This window comes from Mustelus asterias, chromosome 9 (assembly GCF_964213995.1).
Source record: "Mustelus asterias chromosome 9, sMusAst1.hap1.1, whole genome shotgun sequence".
Taxonomy (NCBI): domain Eukaryota; kingdom Metazoa; phylum Chordata; class Chondrichthyes; order Carcharhiniformes; family Triakidae; genus Mustelus; species Mustelus asterias.
The window spans coordinates 89842332-89859593 of NC_135809.1; the positions used below are offsets into that span (position 1 = coordinate 89842332).

The 17262-nt window shown below is 42.4% G+C and overlaps 1 protein-coding gene across 2 annotated transcripts in view; it reads left to right on the forward strand.

The window, feature by feature from the left end:
- Positions 1 to 16969, forward strand: part of LOC144499161 (anoctamin-9-like) — a 133477-nt gene extending 116508 nt beyond the window's left edge. Inside the window, exon 24 of one of the 2 annotated variants that reach the window (XM_078221243.1) lies at positions 3506 to 6014. In XM_078221243.1, the coding sequence (XP_078077369.1) occupies positions 3506 to 3551 (46 nt within the window). In that variant the 3' untranslated portion in view covers positions 3552 to 6014. Of the gene's footprint in view, positions 1 to 3505; positions 6015 to 14360 lie in introns of those variants that run through there. The other variant, XM_078221242.1, reaches the window with a different exon arrangement.
- The last annotated feature ends 293 nt before the right edge of the window (positions 16970 to 17262 follow it).

Below are 17262 nucleotides of genomic sequence, written 5' to 3' on the forward strand. Positions count from 1 at the left end.
AATAAAGAAACTTCATTACTTCAACACTTGAGGCCTCACCCTGGGCCATTCCAAGCTCCCACAAACCTCAGCAGCTTCTTATTAATACTGAGTCAGCTAACCACCACATCATGTCATTGGTTACATAGTTTACTGGGTCAGCTGACCCTTAAAGCATGTTACCATTGGTCACACTACAACAGATCCAATGTTATCATTGGTTACATTTTAAGGGGGGGTGGGGTGTAGGGGTCGGAGTGAATGCTGGCTTCGATGGGTGACGTGGGAGGGAGACCTTAGTGGTGGGGTGGGCGGGAGGTTTATTGCTGCTCTGATTGGGATGCCCTTTTAAAATGGTGCAGCTGGGTTTTAATGGAGTGTTTAGGCCTCGCCCCCACTTTATGACGGCGTGAATCATCCCCTTGTTTCTTTTTGCCCGTTTTCTCTTGAGAGAAACATGCCGGTCTTCTCGCCAGAAACAATACCTTGACATTTTTTGGTAAGATTTCACCCACAGTGTTAATATTGTTCCCTGTCTCTGGTGAACTGTTAAGAGTGGAATTCACCGGACTTTATCAAATCAAAAAGAAACTCAATGATATAAAGCATATACCAAGTACACCAGACAGGTGAAAAAGTCAGCGGGTGTGTCACGTCAATATGTTAAAGCAATATTATGACAGAGAAGATGATCAGGAAAGGAGTGCATTCACAGTAATAAAAGATGTAGAGAGCGAAATAAAAATATCAGAACACATGGAGAATGAATCAGAAGTGGAAAATTCCAAGTTGACCCTCCAGTAATCAGATTCGATAATAAGGAGGAGCTTAAAAATGTAGATATAGTATGAAGTTATGTTCCAGTAAACTGTCATGGTAACTTATGAAAGCTATTACAAACTCATGAATTGATTTGTATTAATAGGCCAGAAGTCAAAATAAATTAGTCACCATATCGTAGAGGAGGAACTCCTGGAATGTATACAGGGTGGTTTTCTGGACCAATATGTTGAGAATCCAACTAGAGAGCAGACCATTCTAAACTGGGTATAGTGTAATGAGAAAGGGATAATTGGCAATCTAGTTGTGCAAGACCCCTTGGAGATGAGTGACCATAACATGATAGAATTTTTCATCAAGTGGAGTGACATAGTTGATTCTGAGACTAGAATGCTGAATCTTAATAAAGGAAACTACAATGACATGAGGCACGAGTAGCAATGATAGATCTGGAAATGTTACTTAAAGAGATGATGGTGGATAGGCATGGCAGATGTTCAAGGAGCACATGGATGAACTGCAACAATTGTTTATTCCTGTCTGGCTCAAAAGTAAAACTGGAAAATTGGTCAAACCATGGCTTACAAGGGAAATTAGAGATAGTATTAGATCCAAGGGAGAGGCATACAAATTGGTCAAGAAAAGCAACAGATCTGAGGATTGGGAACCGTTTAGAATTCAGCAAAGGAGGACCAAGGGACTGATTAAGATGGGGAAATAGAGTATGAGAGCAAGCTTGCGCGGAACATAAAAATTGATTTTAAAAGTTTCTATAGGTATATGAGGAGAAAAAGATTGGTGAAGAGAAATTTAGGTCCTTTACAGTTAGAAACAGGGGAATTTATAATGGGGAACAAAGAAATGGCTGACCAACTGAATACCTACTTTGATTCCATCTTCACAAAGAAGGGCACAAATAAGATACCAGAAATGTTGGGGAACACAAGGTTTAGTGAGAAGGAGGAACTGCAGGAGATCAGTATTAGTAGAGAAATGGTTTGGGGAAACTGGTGGGATTGAAGGCTGATAATTCCCCAGTGCCTGATAATTTACATCCCAGGGTACTTAAGGAACTGGCCTGAGAAATAGTGGATGCATTGATGGTCATCTTCCAAGATTCTATAGATTCTGGAACAGCTCTTCCAGATTGGAGGGTAGCTAATGTAACCCCACTGTTTAAAAACGGAGATAGAGAGAAAACAGGGAATTACAGACCAGTAAGCCACATGTCAGTAGTGGGGAAAATTCTAGAATCCATTATCAAAACTTTTATAGCAAAACACTTTTGAAGACAGTTGCAGGATTGGACAAAGTCAGCATGGATTTATGAAAGGGAAATCAGGCTTGACGAATCTAGTGGTGTTCTTCAAGGATGTAACTAGTAGGGATGATGAAGGGGAGCCAGTGGATGTCACTGAAGTTAAGCATGCAGTTGCAGCAGGCAGCAAAAAGACAAATGGTGTATTGGCCTTCATAGCGAGAGGATTCAAGTACAGGAACAAGGATGTCTTTCTCCAATTATATAGGGCCTTGTTGAGGCCACATCTGGAATATTGTGTGCAGTTTAGTCTCCTTATCTGAGGAAGGATATTCTTGCTCTAGAGAGAGTGCAGAGAAGGTTTACCAGACTGATTACTGGGATGGCAAGACTGACATATGAGAAGAGGTTAAGTTGGTTAGGTTTGTATTTGCTCGAGTTCAGAAGAATGAGGGGGGAATCTCATAGAAACTTTTAAAATTTTAACAGTACTAGACAGGATAGATGCAAGAAGGATGTTACTGATTGTGGAGGTGTCTAGACAGTAAGAAGTCTCACAACACCAGGTTAAAGTCCAACAGGTTTATTTGGTAGCAAAAGCCACTAGCTTTCGGAGCGCTGCTCCTTCGTCAGGTAAGTGGGAGTTAACAAGGTGTCTAGAACCAGGGGTCACAGTCTGAGGATACAGGCTAGACCATTTAGGACAGAGATGAGAAGACACTTCTTTTTCCAGAAAATGGTTAGCTTATGGAACTCATTACCTCAGAAAGTAGTTTAGGCCAAAACATTGAATGTTTTCAAGAAGCAGTTAGATATAACAATTTGAGGCAAAGGGAATCAAAGGATATGGGATCAGGATGATCAACTATGACCAAAATGAATGGTGGAGCAGACTCAAAGGGCTGAATGGCCTTCTCCAGCTCCTATTTTCTATGTTTTTATGAGTCAACTCTTCCCACTCAAAGGGAAGAGCAACCTATAGTCATCTGGGACAATGTAGACTTTATCTTTAATAACCCAGAGAAAACATCTTTGGCCAGAAGCAACATCCTTGGACTCAATCCGGAGAAGTTAACCCATATGAGGGAAAAGCTCAAGTTCATGATAGAAAATTACATTACTGAACCAAGTTACTTAGTTGGAGCTCAGCTATGTAATGCTACCAAAACCAAATGAGTCATGGCAATTATGTCTAGATTATTGCAATGTTAATGCAGTAGCCAAATCAGATTTGTATCCGATTCCGTGATTAGGATTATATTAAGATTGGACAGGTAATGTTAATTACAAAAATTGATTTATTGAAGGAATATTGGCTAGTTTCATTAACCAATATAGTCAAAGAAATATCAGCTTTCGTAACTGTGGATTGGCTTTGGGATGCCCTGTTGGATGCTAATGTAAACTGGTGCTGCAAGAAAAAGTTTCAGAATTCTCAGAAAAATATGTATGCTTTCTAATGCTATTGAAATGAATTCTTTCTTTCAGTTTGTCGTCAAGAGAAATCTCAGATTATCGTTCAACAGTTGTGTGAAGTTTTGGAAATTGGTCTGCCAGTGTTTTGGCTATTTGAAGACAGTCTAATGATATGTTGACTTATATTATTGCACTGAACCTAAAATGTTTCAGAAAACATGGAATTGAACTGGTGCTAAAAAGCACAGTTTTCTAAATCAGTCCCATACAAACAATCATCAGATTTATTTGCATATCTTCATAGTCAAGTCAACTGACTCTGATAACAACAAAATCTCAGAAGAACAGAATTGATTGCTTCAACTTCTGATTTACCTCAACAGTTCACAAGCACCAAAAAGCTACAACCCTAAATGATTCTATTGTACAGTGCACTCTAAATGGTTGTCAGCCTCAACAGGAAAAGCTTAGAAATCTTCAGTCCTGAACCAGGAGTCTTATAACAGTGGGTTCCACAATTTGGATGATTCTTTTGAGACATAAATCCCCATAAGTTCAAAGGATCTAAGTAAAAGAAACAAAGATTGTTTCTTGCCTCTCACGATCTTACTGGCACTGGATTTCCAGCAAGATCAGCCTCGCGCCCTGATCTCAATATTTAAATTCTATTCAAAATAGAATTTAAATATTACAAGTGAGCCCAGGACATAATCGTCCAGGCTCACTTGCCTCTGCGGCCTCGCCGGTGTAGATCCTCACTGATGAGAATCATGTATGGTCCCCACCAATGGGGACCAGTCGTAAAGGACTCGCCGGTGGGTAGGACCAGAGGCTATCGAGGACCCCTGGGAGGTCGGGGCAGAGGGGGGGTGCCCCTTGGGCAGTTCCAGCCTGGCACCCTGGTACTGTCAGCCTGGCACATTGGCAGTGCTCCCTGGGAACTGGGCAGTGCCAAGGGGGTGAGGCCTGAAAGGGGGAAGGTGTTTGGCCACGAAGGCCAGCGGTAGCTGGGGGAGGCAGTGATCGACAGATATCTGCGTTCACAGAACACAGAGATCTGAGCATGTGCAATGGCGCCCTTTGCTACTATCTGCCAGCTTTTGGTGAGTTTAGGACCTGCCCCCTCCCCCTGCTGGCAGGAAACAGATCTTGCTTTTTTTTTTCAGAGTGAGGTAAGATTCAACTTTTAACTCTCCCAAAAAAATTGAGTTATTTCCCGTTTTCACGCTCATTCGGCACTTAGAATTTGTTTAATAAGATGGTTTTTAACGTGTTTTTTCTTCATTGTCAGTTTCATTTTTATGTTGAGAGAGGATGTTGCTTTTGAGAAATCACACACAAAAATGCGGTTTCCCATCTATGTCAAAATGAAAAATATATGTTCATTAAGTACAAGACTTGTTTATTCCAAAGCAAAAGATTGGAGTCCCTTCTCCCAAGATGGTAGGTGAGATTAGATAATCTTGCATTTTGAAATTAAATTATTTCATTTACATTCACAATTTTGGCGAGGATTTCAAATTGGAGACTAGCATGTCAATGTCAATAAAAAAAAGTGATATCACAGTCATTAGTGGGGCTCACTTAAAAACACAGTACTTCAAAACATTTCCTTAGTGTTCTCAAAAGTGATCTCCAACAAGAGAGAATCTAACCATCTCCCTGATATTCAATAGCATCACCAGCATTGAATTTCCATCTAACTACATCCAGGACTTTACCATTGACCAGAAATGAACTGGATCAGCCATATAAATACTGCGGCTGCAAGAGCAGGTTAGAGTCTGGGAAAACTGCAGTAAGTAACTCTCTTCCTGATGTCCAAAAACTGCATAATATGGGAAAATGTGAACTTGTTCTCTTAGGAAAATTAGAAAAGCAGCATATTATTTACATTGAGGGAGATTGCAGAACTCTGACGGATCAGGGTGTCTTGGTACCTGAACCAGGTAACATTATGTAGTCTGTTGTAGTACATTATGTAGTATGTTGTCTGGTACCAGTGTACCTGGTATGCTGCAGGAAAGGAAAGGATGTCCTGAGGCATGGTACATTGGGGAGACCATGCAGACGCTACGACAATGAATGAACACCGCTCCACAATCACCAGACAGGAGTGTTCCCTTCCAGTCGGGGAACACTACAGCAGTCACGGGCATTCAGCCTCTGATCTTCGGGTATGCGTTCTCCAAGGCGGCCTTCATGACACACGACAACGCAGAATCGCTGAGCAGAAACTGATAGCCAAGCTCCGCACACATGAAGACAGCCTCAACCGGGATCTTGGGTTCATGTCACACTATCTGTAACCCCCACGACTTGCCTGGGCTTGCAAAATCTCACTAACTGTCCTGTCTGGAGACAATACACACCTCTTTAACCTGTGCTTGGCCCTCTCTCCACTCACATTGTCTGTACCTTTGAGACTTGATTAGCTGTAAAGACTCACATTCCAACTATTATCTTGTAAATTGAGTTTGTGTCTTTATATGCCCTGTTTGTGAACACAAGTCCTCACTCACCTGATGAAGGAGCTTGAGACTCCGAAAGCTAGTGCTGCCAAATAAACCTGTTGGACTTTAACCTGGTGTTGTGAGACATCTTACTAACATTATGTAGGTACAGGTTTCCCTGATTAGGGTGGTAAATGGATAATGTTGTTTATTGCAAGGGAAAAGAAAGAGGATGTGTTGGAACTATTGAATGGCATCAAGGTTGGTAAGTCGCCGGGACCGGATGGGATGTACCCCAGGTTACTGTGGGAGGCGAGGGAGGAGATTGCGGAGCCTTTGGCGATGATCTTTGCATCGTCGATGGAGACGGGAGAGGTTCCGGAGGATTGGAGGATTGCAGATGTGGTCCCTATATTCAAGAAAGGGAACAGGGACAGCCCGGGAAATTACCGACCGGTGAGTCTAACCTCAGTGGTTGGTAAGTTGATGGAGAGGATCCTGAGAGACAGGATTTATGATCATCTAGAGAAGTTTAGTATGATCAAAAGTAGTCAGCACGGCTTTGTCAAGGGCAGGTCATGCCTTACGAGCCTGGTTGAGTTCTTTGAAAATGTGACCAAACACATTGACGAAGGAAGAGCGGTGGATGTGGTCTATATGGACTTCAGCAAGGCGTTCGATAAGGTCCCCCATGCAAGACTTCTTGAGAAAGTGAGAGGGCATGGGATCCAAAGGGCTGTTGCCTTGTGGATCCAGAACTGGCTTGCCTGCAGAAGGCAGAGAGTGGCTGTGGAGGGGTCTTTCTCTGCACGGAGGTCAGTGACCAGTGGAGTGCCCCAGGGATCTGTTCTGGGACCCTTGCTGTTTGTCATTTTCATAAATGACCTGGATGAGGAAGTGGAGGGATGGGTTGGTAAGTTTGCTGACGACACCAAGGTAGGTGGTGTTGTGGATAGTTTGGAGGGATGTCAGAAGTTGCAGCGAGACATAGATAGAATGCAAGACTGGGCGGAGAAGTGGCAGATGGACTTCAACCCGGATAAGTGTGTGGTGATCCATTTTGGCAGATCCAATGGGATGAAGCAGCAGTATAATATGAAGGGTACCATTCTTAGCAGTGTAGAGGATCAGAAGGACCTTGGGGTCCGGGTCCATAGGACTCTTAAATCGGCCTCGCAGGTGGAGGATGCGGTCAAGAAGGCGTACGGCGTACTGGCCTTCATTAATCGAGGGATTGAGTTTAGGAGTCGGGAGATAATGCTGCAGCTTTATAGGACCCTGGTTAGACCCCACTTGGAGTACTGCGCGCAGTTCTGGTCACCTCATTACAGGAAAGATGTTGAAGCCATTGAAAGGGTGCAGAGGAGATTTACAAGGATGTTGCCTGGATTGGGGGGCATGCCTTATGAGGATAGGTTGAGGGAGCTTGGTCTCTTCTCCCTGGAGAGACGAAGGATGAGAGGTGACCTGATAGAGGTTTACAAGATGTTGAGAGGTCTGGATAGGGTAGACTCTCAGAGGCTATTTCCAAGGGCTGAAATGGTTGCTACGAGAGGACACAGGTTTAAGGTGCTGGGGGGTAGGTACAGAGGAGATGTCAGGGGTAAGTTTTTCACTCAGAGGGTGGTGGGTGAGTGGAATCGGCTGACGTCGGTGGTGGTGGAGGCAAACTCGTTGGGGTCTTTTAAGAGACTTCTGGATGAGTACATGGGATTTAATGGGATTGAGGGCTATAGATAGGCCTAGAGGTGGGGATGTGATCGGCACAACTTGTGGGCCGAAGGGCCTGTTTGTGCTGTGGCTTTCTATGTTCTATGTTCTAAAAGGAATACAAAAGTAGGGGATGGGGGGTGGGGGTGTGTGGTGGCGTTAACTTTCATGAAAGATTGGAAATGCTATACCTGTATCCATTGGAGTTTAGAAGATTCAGGTGTCATCTTACTGAAACATCCAAGATCCCAAGGGGTCTTCACATGCTGAAAGAATGTGGGAGAGATGAGAATTTGGGGTTACAGTTTGAAAATTAGGGGCCTCCCATTTAAGATGAAGTTGAGAAGAATTTTCTTCTCTTTAGTCATGAATCTTTGGAATTCTCTTTCTCAGAAAGCAATGGAGGCAGAATCAATCAATATTTTTAAGGCAGAGATAGATTCTTCTCTAACAAGGGAGTCAAAGGTTATCGGGGTGGGTGGGACATGGAATTGAAGGCACATCAGATCAGTTGTGATCTTATTGAATGGCAAAGCAGGCTCAAGAGGTTGAATGGTCTACTCCTGTTCCTTATATAACTATGGAGTCAAAGGTTATCTGGGTACATGGAACATGGAGTTGATAGCACAATCAGATCAGTTGTAATTTTATTGAATGACAGAAAAAGCTCAAGAGGTTGAATGATCTACTCCTGCTCCTAATCTGCATGCTTGTATGTAAATCTGAAGCATGATGGAATACTCTCCACTCATCTGGATGAGTGCAACTCCAAAAATACACAAGAAGCTTGATAGCATCGGAACAAAGCAGCCCACTTGATTGGCAATCCATCCAACACCTTAAATATTCACTCTCTGGATCACTGTGTACCATCTACAAGATGCACTAGAGCAACTCATCGGGCTCCTTCTTCAGCATATTTCAAATTTGTGAACCTCTACCACCTCTAAAGACGAGGACAAGAGACACAAGAGAACACCACTACCTACACGGTCTCCTCCAAGCCATACACCACCCTGACTTGGAACTATATTACAGTTCCTTCCACTGTCACTCGGTCAAAATCCTGAAATTCCTTCCTAACAGCACTGTGGGTGTGCTAACACCATATGGCCTGCAGCAGTTCAAGACGGCAGCTCACTGTCACCTTAAGAGCAATCAGGGATGGGCAATAAATTCTGGCCTATTCAGTGATGCCCACGCTCTGTGAAATAGTCAAAAAAAAAATTCAGGTTGGTTACAGTACTGGAGCAAAAGGATCAGAATAAACACTTAATAGAGGCACACAGTATAAAAGCAGGAAGTTTATGGTGATCCTTTATAAAACATTGGTTTGGTTTCAACTGGAGTGCTGTGTCCAATTCTGGGCACTATACTTTCGGATGGGTGTGAAGAGAGCAGATTAAAAACAGATTTACAAGATGATTCAAGTGGGACTTCAGCTACAGATTATATAGGTCTATTCTCAGAGATTTGAGAGGAGATTTGATGGAGGTTTTAAAATCAAGAGTCAGAACAAAGTAAAAATGGATAAACTATTTTTATTGGGGAAGGGTTGAGAACCAGAGGACATCGATTTAAGATGAATCACGTAAGAACCAAGGAAACATGAGAAAACATTGTTATGCAGAAAGTGTTTAGGATCTGGAATGCACTCCTCGAGTGTGCGCTGGAGTCAGTTTAAATCATGATTTCAAAAGAGAATTGGATATTTGAAGAGAAACATTTTGCAGGGCTACAGGGAAAGGTGGGGGAGTGGGACTAGCTGAGTTGTTCTTGTGGAGAATTGGCACTGACATGATGGGCTGAATGGTCACCTCCTGGGCAGCAATCATTCTATGATTCTATTGACATAAGGAGCTGCAATTCAAAATCCGATTTGTAAGTGAAAGTAGAGATGCACAAGTTAATACAAAGAAATAAATACATGCAGGAGGAAGTATTGGCTGTATTGTTAACAGTGTCAGATGAAAGTGAGAGGCAGCTTGAATTGGGGTATAAACAGAACTGAGGCCTGTTTCTTTCCTGTAAAATTCTATGTAATAATTTCAGATTAGTTGCTGAATGGGAAATAAAAAGACAGGAAGAAAAGATGATCAAAGAAAAAAAAGGGAAAGCATGTGGTACATTGACTTTATTAAACCAAGGGGAAATTGAACTATGATTTATAAATGGAGTTGAGGTATACATCAATCATGCTCTACTTGAAAAATGAAACAAGTTTGAAGGGCTGAAAAGCCTAGTCCTTTTCTTATATTCAACATGGTGAATCTTCTTCTCATCTATACTGTGATTACTTTTATACAAGAAGCAATATAGCATAGCTGAGATTTATGTGTGTACAAAGAGAATTGGGAATTGCCCCCAGAATGTCTCCTTCAATTTCTGTCAAAGACATCAAATTCTGTTCAATACTTGAGCTGTTAAATGAGCTTCAATCAATGCAGTCACAATTAATGCTTAAAATATTTGTAATACAAAAATGAAACTGAGACTTGTCAAATTTGTCTTGGGCTCCCAGCCATTTACCCTTGCTCCCTGATTCCACCTTCTCTATTCTCCTTATCCTGTTCAACCATGAGCTAGGCTTCAAGTTCCACATCTTAAACTTCACCAATGTTGCCAACCTGCGTAAAACTCTTTACACTTATCCCCACTGCTGCAAAGTGGGTCCTCCATCCACTTCTCCAAGATCCTTCACGTTCTCCTCCAAAGGTTCAATCTATATATGTTGCATCTTATCCGATAAATATCCAGTTATAGATAGGCAAATATAATGGGCAGACAAGTGGCAGATTGAATTTAATGCAAATAAATGTGAGGTGATGCATTTTGGGTTGAAAGGATAAGGAGAAGCAATATAGACTTAACAGCACTATGCTAAAGAGTGTGCAGATACAGAAGGACCTTGGGGCTCACATGCACAAAATCCTAGAAATGTGGCAGTACATACAGAGTGGTTAGCAAAACATATGGGATCTTGGGCTTCATAGAGGTATTGAGTAAAAAAGCAGGGAAGTATACAGAACCTTTAGAAGGTTCTGGTTAGGTCACAGCAAGAATACTGGGCACGATCTTACCGGTTCGCTAGTGCCAATCGATCAGTGTAGCGAACCGGGAAGATAGTGTGGGAGCATAAAAAACAATTCGCACTCGGGTTTCATATCCTCCTATCCCGGTTTTGCTGGTGACAATGGCTTCATGCCCAGAAAGGGCGCAAAGCCTGTTTACATAAAATAAAGTTAAAAGGACTGATTTGGTCCTGCATGGCTGCTATCCCTTGCCACCGAGACATCACGCTGACAAGAATTTCGGGAGTCTGCCAGGGGACCTGACGGTCGATCAGCGTGGCGAGCTGGAAAGATCGCCTGCAAGGATAAAAATCTGATTCGCACCGATGTGAATCAGTTTGCTATTCTCCCAGCCCTGTTTCGCTGGCGAGATCAGTTTCACGCCCTGAAGGGTGAGTTAAAAGGACATGCATTGGTCCCACATGCATCTTCCAGCCTCCTGGAATCTTCCTGTCGCCAGCATGACATCATGCTGGGGAGGATCGGAGGCCATTGAAGCCCTCGGCTGGTCGGATGCATGGCTCGGCAGTCCCTATTGGGCCGTGGCTGGCAGTGCCCACCTGGCACCCTAGCAGTGTCCACATGGCATCCTGGCAGTGTCCTCCCTGCACCATAAGTGCACCAGAGGCAGAGTCAAGAGGTTGGGCCTGAGTGGGGGTGGGTTATGCACATTGACAGGCGAGCTTATGCGGCAGGGTTCTCTGTAAAGGGGCTGGTTGGGAATGGGGGGGGGAAGAGCTCTGCAAGGGGGATGGTGGGGCAAGGGGAGGAGCTTTGCAAGGGGGGAGCTTTGCAATGGGGGTGGTCAGGCAAGGGGGATCTATGCAAGGAGGGGAGCTCTGCAATGGGAAAGCATGTGGTGGGGGGGGGGGGGGGGGGGAAGTATGGGGTCCACCAGAGGACTGATTGGGAGAGTGCTGCTATCCCGTGTTGATGTGGGGGGGGGGGGGGGGGGGGGGGCGGCGCGGGGGAAGGGAGAACATACCGCTGATGATTGGGGGGAGGGGTGATGTGGCAGCAGGTCTCCTGGTCTACTGGGAGATCAGGGTGCCCTGTGCTGTGGCACCCAAGCACTCTGCAGATGGCTTTCCCGCTGTCATTTCTTTGGGAAGATTCCACCCACCATGTTTAGTTCTGGTCACCACACCCTCACCCCAAAACTGGAAATTCTTGCCCAGGGTCAATGGACCTTTAAATGGTCCACCAAATTTTCTGTCCTGCCTGTGACAATTCCCACAATGGGAAGGACTGAAACAAATTCCCCATTGGGATGGACATGACAGACCTTGAAAGGCTGCAGAAGAGATTTACTAGAAGAGTTCCAGGGATGAGGGATTGTAGCTACAAGATTAGCTTTGAGAAGCTGGCATAGTTCTTCCAGCAGCAAATGAGATTATGGGGCGATTAGATAGAGGTGTACAAGATAATGACAGGTTTAGATAAAGCAAAGAAAAGTTGTTTCCATTAGCTGATGGTACTAAAGGCAAGGGGTCAAGGTTTTAGACAAGAGATGCAGCAAGTAGATCTGGAACACTCTGTTTACAAGAATGGTGGAAGCGGAACTGATTAACAATTTTAAAGGAAGACAGACACTTGAGGAAAATAAACATGCAGGGCTGTGGAGATAGAGTGAGGGAATGGGATTGACAGGACTGCTCTATAGCAAGTTAGCATAGACAACCCCTGCTTGGTAAACATAGTAACTTTGTTACAATCCTTCTAAAGCTAAGTATATCCTTTCCTAGCTAAGGAGACCAGATGTTATATCACCCAGATCCTATATAATTGCACTAAGACTTCTTTACTCTTATACTTCAATCCTTCTGCAGTAAATGCATACCATTTGCTTTCCTATTTACCGTTTCTGCATGCTAAGTTTCTACAATTTATATAACAAGATCATTCATGTTCCTCCAAGTGCCTTAGTCTATGAAAAAGGTCCTTCTGAGAATTCCATCTCCCTGCTTCAAGCTGCATTGTTGGCATTGCTTGGCCTTCCTGTCTGGAATTCTTTATTATGCTCTTCCTCCACCTTAATTGCGACTGAATTTTCTTCCTTTAAGGATATCCTTAAAATTTAAGTTTTGAACCGGTTATTGATTTATTCCATCTATATTTGCTATTAATGCTCAGCTTGAGGTACCTTAAATGTTCTGTTTTCTTATTTGTTCTTGGGATGTGAAAATCACTGGCAAGACCAGCATTTATTGGCCATTCCAAACTGTCTTTCAACTGAGTGGGTTGCTTGGTCATTTCACAGGATAGTTAAGAGTCAACTACATTGCTTTTGGTCTGGAGATCCATGCCAGCCAGACCAGATCAGAACAACAACAGATCATCTAGATCAATCTGATAGTTTTATAAGACAAGCATTTTATTCCAGGTTAATTAATTGAATTCCCCAGCTGCTGTGATGGGATGTTTTCCTTCTGTATCTGGACCATTAATCTAGGCCTATCGATTACCAGTCCAGTAACATTATCACTACATTCATTAATTTGCACTTCAAGCTGAGCATCTCCGGGCCGTTGCCACCCATTACAGAAATCGACTAATTTTCAATTCTCTTGAAATCAGAGAATAAAAATCGGACAGTTACTATAAAGAACAGCCAATCCACAAAGCCATTTTCACACAAGGTGTCAAATTTAAGTTTACCTCCATGTCTCACTTATTTCAAATAAAATAGGGAAAAAAATGAAAGAAAAATTTAAATAACTGAGCCATTTCTGGTCATTGATCCAAATTCAGCCAGTCTATCTCAGCTGGGTGTGGCTGAAGAATCATCAACTTTGGATAAGGTGGAATGCTGAATAATTCAAAATAGCAGAGCTCCACATGGGAGGATGATATGAGTAGTAAGAATTGAAGAAAAAGCCAGGAATAGGATAAGGCCACTCCATTTACTGAGGCCTTTCTCTACTAATAGTCCAACACATCCAAGTTATAATGCAACTGTAATCATAAACTGCCATGAATTGATTTTTTAAAATCTTGGGCGGGATTTTCTGGCCTTTCCCACCAGCGGAATAGGTAAGCCACACAAAACGGATCCTGCTGGCAGCCAATTGTGAGCCACCTCCACTGCCAGAAAACACACTGCATGGGGGGTAACTGGCAAATCCATGGTAAATCTGCAAATGAATTTTATTGAATTACCCCCTGTGTATGAGATTTAAGTATGTGTTAGTAATTGTAGATGTATTTTAGAGATGGATTGAAACCTTTCCATGTAAAAAGAACAATGCTACTACCATTGCTAAAATTTGCGAAAATAAATTGTGCCACGATTTGGCATACCTGTACAGCTTTCAAGTGATAATGGATCACATTTTACTGGGACAGTTATGAAAGAAATGTGCCGAGCATTGCAAATCAATCAGCATTTTCATTGCAGTTCTCACCCACAGTCAGCTGGACTGGTAGAGAAATATAATGGAATGCTGAAGAACAAGCTGCAAAACTTTGTGCTGAAACTGGACTAAAATGGGTTGAACTGTTACCCCCTAGCATTAATGGTAATGCGGTCAGCAACAAACAGAACAACTGGGCTATCACCATACGAAATTATTACGGGACGAGCTCCCAACGTTTGCCTTTTTCTGCACCACTTACTGTTAAGCAGATGGATATTCACAGAATGGATGAAAATATGCTAAACTATTGTATTGCGTTAACAAAATGTATTTCTAGTTTCCATTCCCAGATAAAGGAAGCTCAGACTGATCCCGCAGAAGGGAGGTGCCACAGCTTAGAACCAGGTGACTTTGTTGATGTGAAGGTGTTTAAAAGAGAGAAGAGTCTTCCCCCAAGATTTGAGGGCCCCTATCAAGTCTTGTCGACTACCAACACTGAGATCAAGGTGAAGGAAAGACCGACATGGATCCGCACATCTCATTGCACGAGGACTCCAGGTCCCGAGGAAAAGGAATCGTCAGCGTCACCGAAGGAGGAAATTAGGCATTAAGACTCTATTTTCTTGTGACATTTATAATACCTATATTGTCCGAATTGCACATAAACCCCTTCATACACACGTCATACACCTATGCCAAGGATATCAACGCTTCCAGCTGTAGGGTGTGTACACATGTACTGACACACTTGAAGGGAGATATTCCTTTAAGACTAATTCCTTTCAATGAATCAGAAACAGCAGAATGGTGGCAGAAACAGAAAAGGTCGCCCAAAATCAGAACAATAGTACTTCTTAAGAAGGGACTAAAGGATAGCAAGGAACATTGGGAATCAACTGGGTATAATATGAATAAATTTAAGGGATGGTTCCAACCTAATTATAACCTTTCTTAGAAGCCCCCTGTCTTGTTCCTTACTAACACAACAGAGCTACAGGACCCAATGGGCCAAATTTGTCTGGTCATTCTACGGACAGGTGGATGGAATGCAGGAACAAGTGTAACCATTCACTGATCCTCAGTTTATGAACCTTAAATGGAACATACTTTGTGTGTGGACACAAAGCATATCCCTGGTTGCCATTAAATTGGGAAGGGTCATGTTACCTGGGATATGTAATACCTTTATATCCATCATTTGCCCTCCCTAACACATCACCCCCTTTATCGGTCTAAACGAGCCCTTATAAAATCACAACAATTCATTTCGATCCTTTATCCCTCTGTCGGAGTGGGATTTACTTCAGTCGAAATAGTAAAATTAGCTACATTACTAGAAGTGGTAGCAAATGATACAACAAAAGTTATGAAAGGCTTAAGCGATGGAATGATAGCCATAAGAACAGTGACTTTACAGAACAGGATGGCCCTCGATTATTTGTTTGCTGAAAAAGATGGGACATGTGCTATAATAGGGTCTGAATGCTGCACATACATCCCCGACCATTCTGAGGAAAGAGGTCGTTTAGTGAACCATATCCGAAAGTTTAAGAAGTTTAAGGAACCAGGTTCTTGGGGAATTTTTGGTTGGGCGGTGGATGGTTAGGAGCAATAGGTAAGTCCCTAGTACATGGGTTATTCATATTTTTGGCTGTTATCTTTATCCTATGTCTGGTATTTGCCATGATAAAGTGTTGCTGTGCACGGCTTGGAAATGCAGTTATTCCAGGAGCTGCAGACACTATGATGACAGTAACAACTTCAGAACTCTCAGAGAATGTCATAAACAAGCAAATGGAGAGACTTTACAAGATTTGGTTAGACTGAAATTGTTGTCCCTGAGAAGGACAAGAGGAGGGAATGTAGAAAGAAAAGAAAAGGGCTACTATAAAATTGGCAGACTCTGCTAGGGCTTTTGTTTAATCAACTTAGATGTAGGATTCACTTTCAATCAATGGGGAGCAAGTTTGCTAGTAATTGTAATGAGGTGTTTTAAATGCTTTGTAGTTTTAAAGGTACGTGTAATACCTTTAATTAGTCCATACATATAAATATATCTTCTATACATTTTTGGAAGTTAAACAAAGAAACTTAGATGCAGTTACAGAGTGCCCTTTGATATCAAACATATGTTAGATACATTCCTTTGAAGCACCCAACTGTTGGAATCACAAGGCCATAAAGGAGACTTAATTGCCTCACCAGATACCTTATCAGAAATAACTTATACAAGAGTGAGTTTTAATGAAGCTGCTTTCACAGTTTCTAATCAAAACAGAGTCAGAAAGATATTAATGTCTTAGCTAACGAAAGAGTTATGGTAGGGGACTTAGTGCGAACTGACAAGAATTAATGGCAACATGATGATACCCCTTTTAATTGTAGGTAGTGATAAAAAGCTAATCACTGAATTGATAAGCAATATGTAAATGTGTTTTATTATGTTGGCAATAAACAAAACTTATCGGGGTTATAATCGGGGAATATCCTGAAGGCAAGATGAGTTGACCACATCCCTTACAGATTCAGTTAACTTCACTGACAAGGCCATAAATACTAATGGCTTTTGTAGGCCCCCTTTCTCAATTAAAGGATGCCCAGGTGAGACTGTTTTAGTGAAGATGCTTTGTGAGGTTGCTATCAAAAATAGAGATATGATGTCTGACTAAGAACTGGAGGACAGGCTTAGGGATGATATATTGGGTATCCCATGAGGTATCGTGATCTCATAGATCAGGGTGGTTCAGTATTTTTTCTATTGGATCAATACGTAAAGTATGTCATTTGTAACACTTTTGATTGGATTGTGTCCAGCTGACTGTGAACTGTCGAATTGTATAAACCAGGATGATTTTCTTTGTCCGGTGGAGTGGTGTCTCTGGCCCATTGTGCTGAGAACCAAACCCCTTGCTAGCAAGTAAAATAAAGACAATCTGTTGGTTAAGTATCTTGTGTTAATGTGTGTTTTCTTAAACTCAAACTCGGAAGTCGAGATTTCGACAGTGATATTTTACACAAAAACAGAAAATGCTGGAAAATCTCAGCAAGACTAACAGCATCTGTGGGGAGAGAATAGGGCCAAGGTTTAGAGTCTAGATGACCCTTTGTCAGTCTATAATATTATCTGAGCATTGCTAGAGTAAGAATACTGCAGGTATGTTGCAGTCCCATATATAAACATTACAATGATGACTAAATTATAGTCTTTTGAGTAGCCGATAGAGGGAGAGGTTCATGCC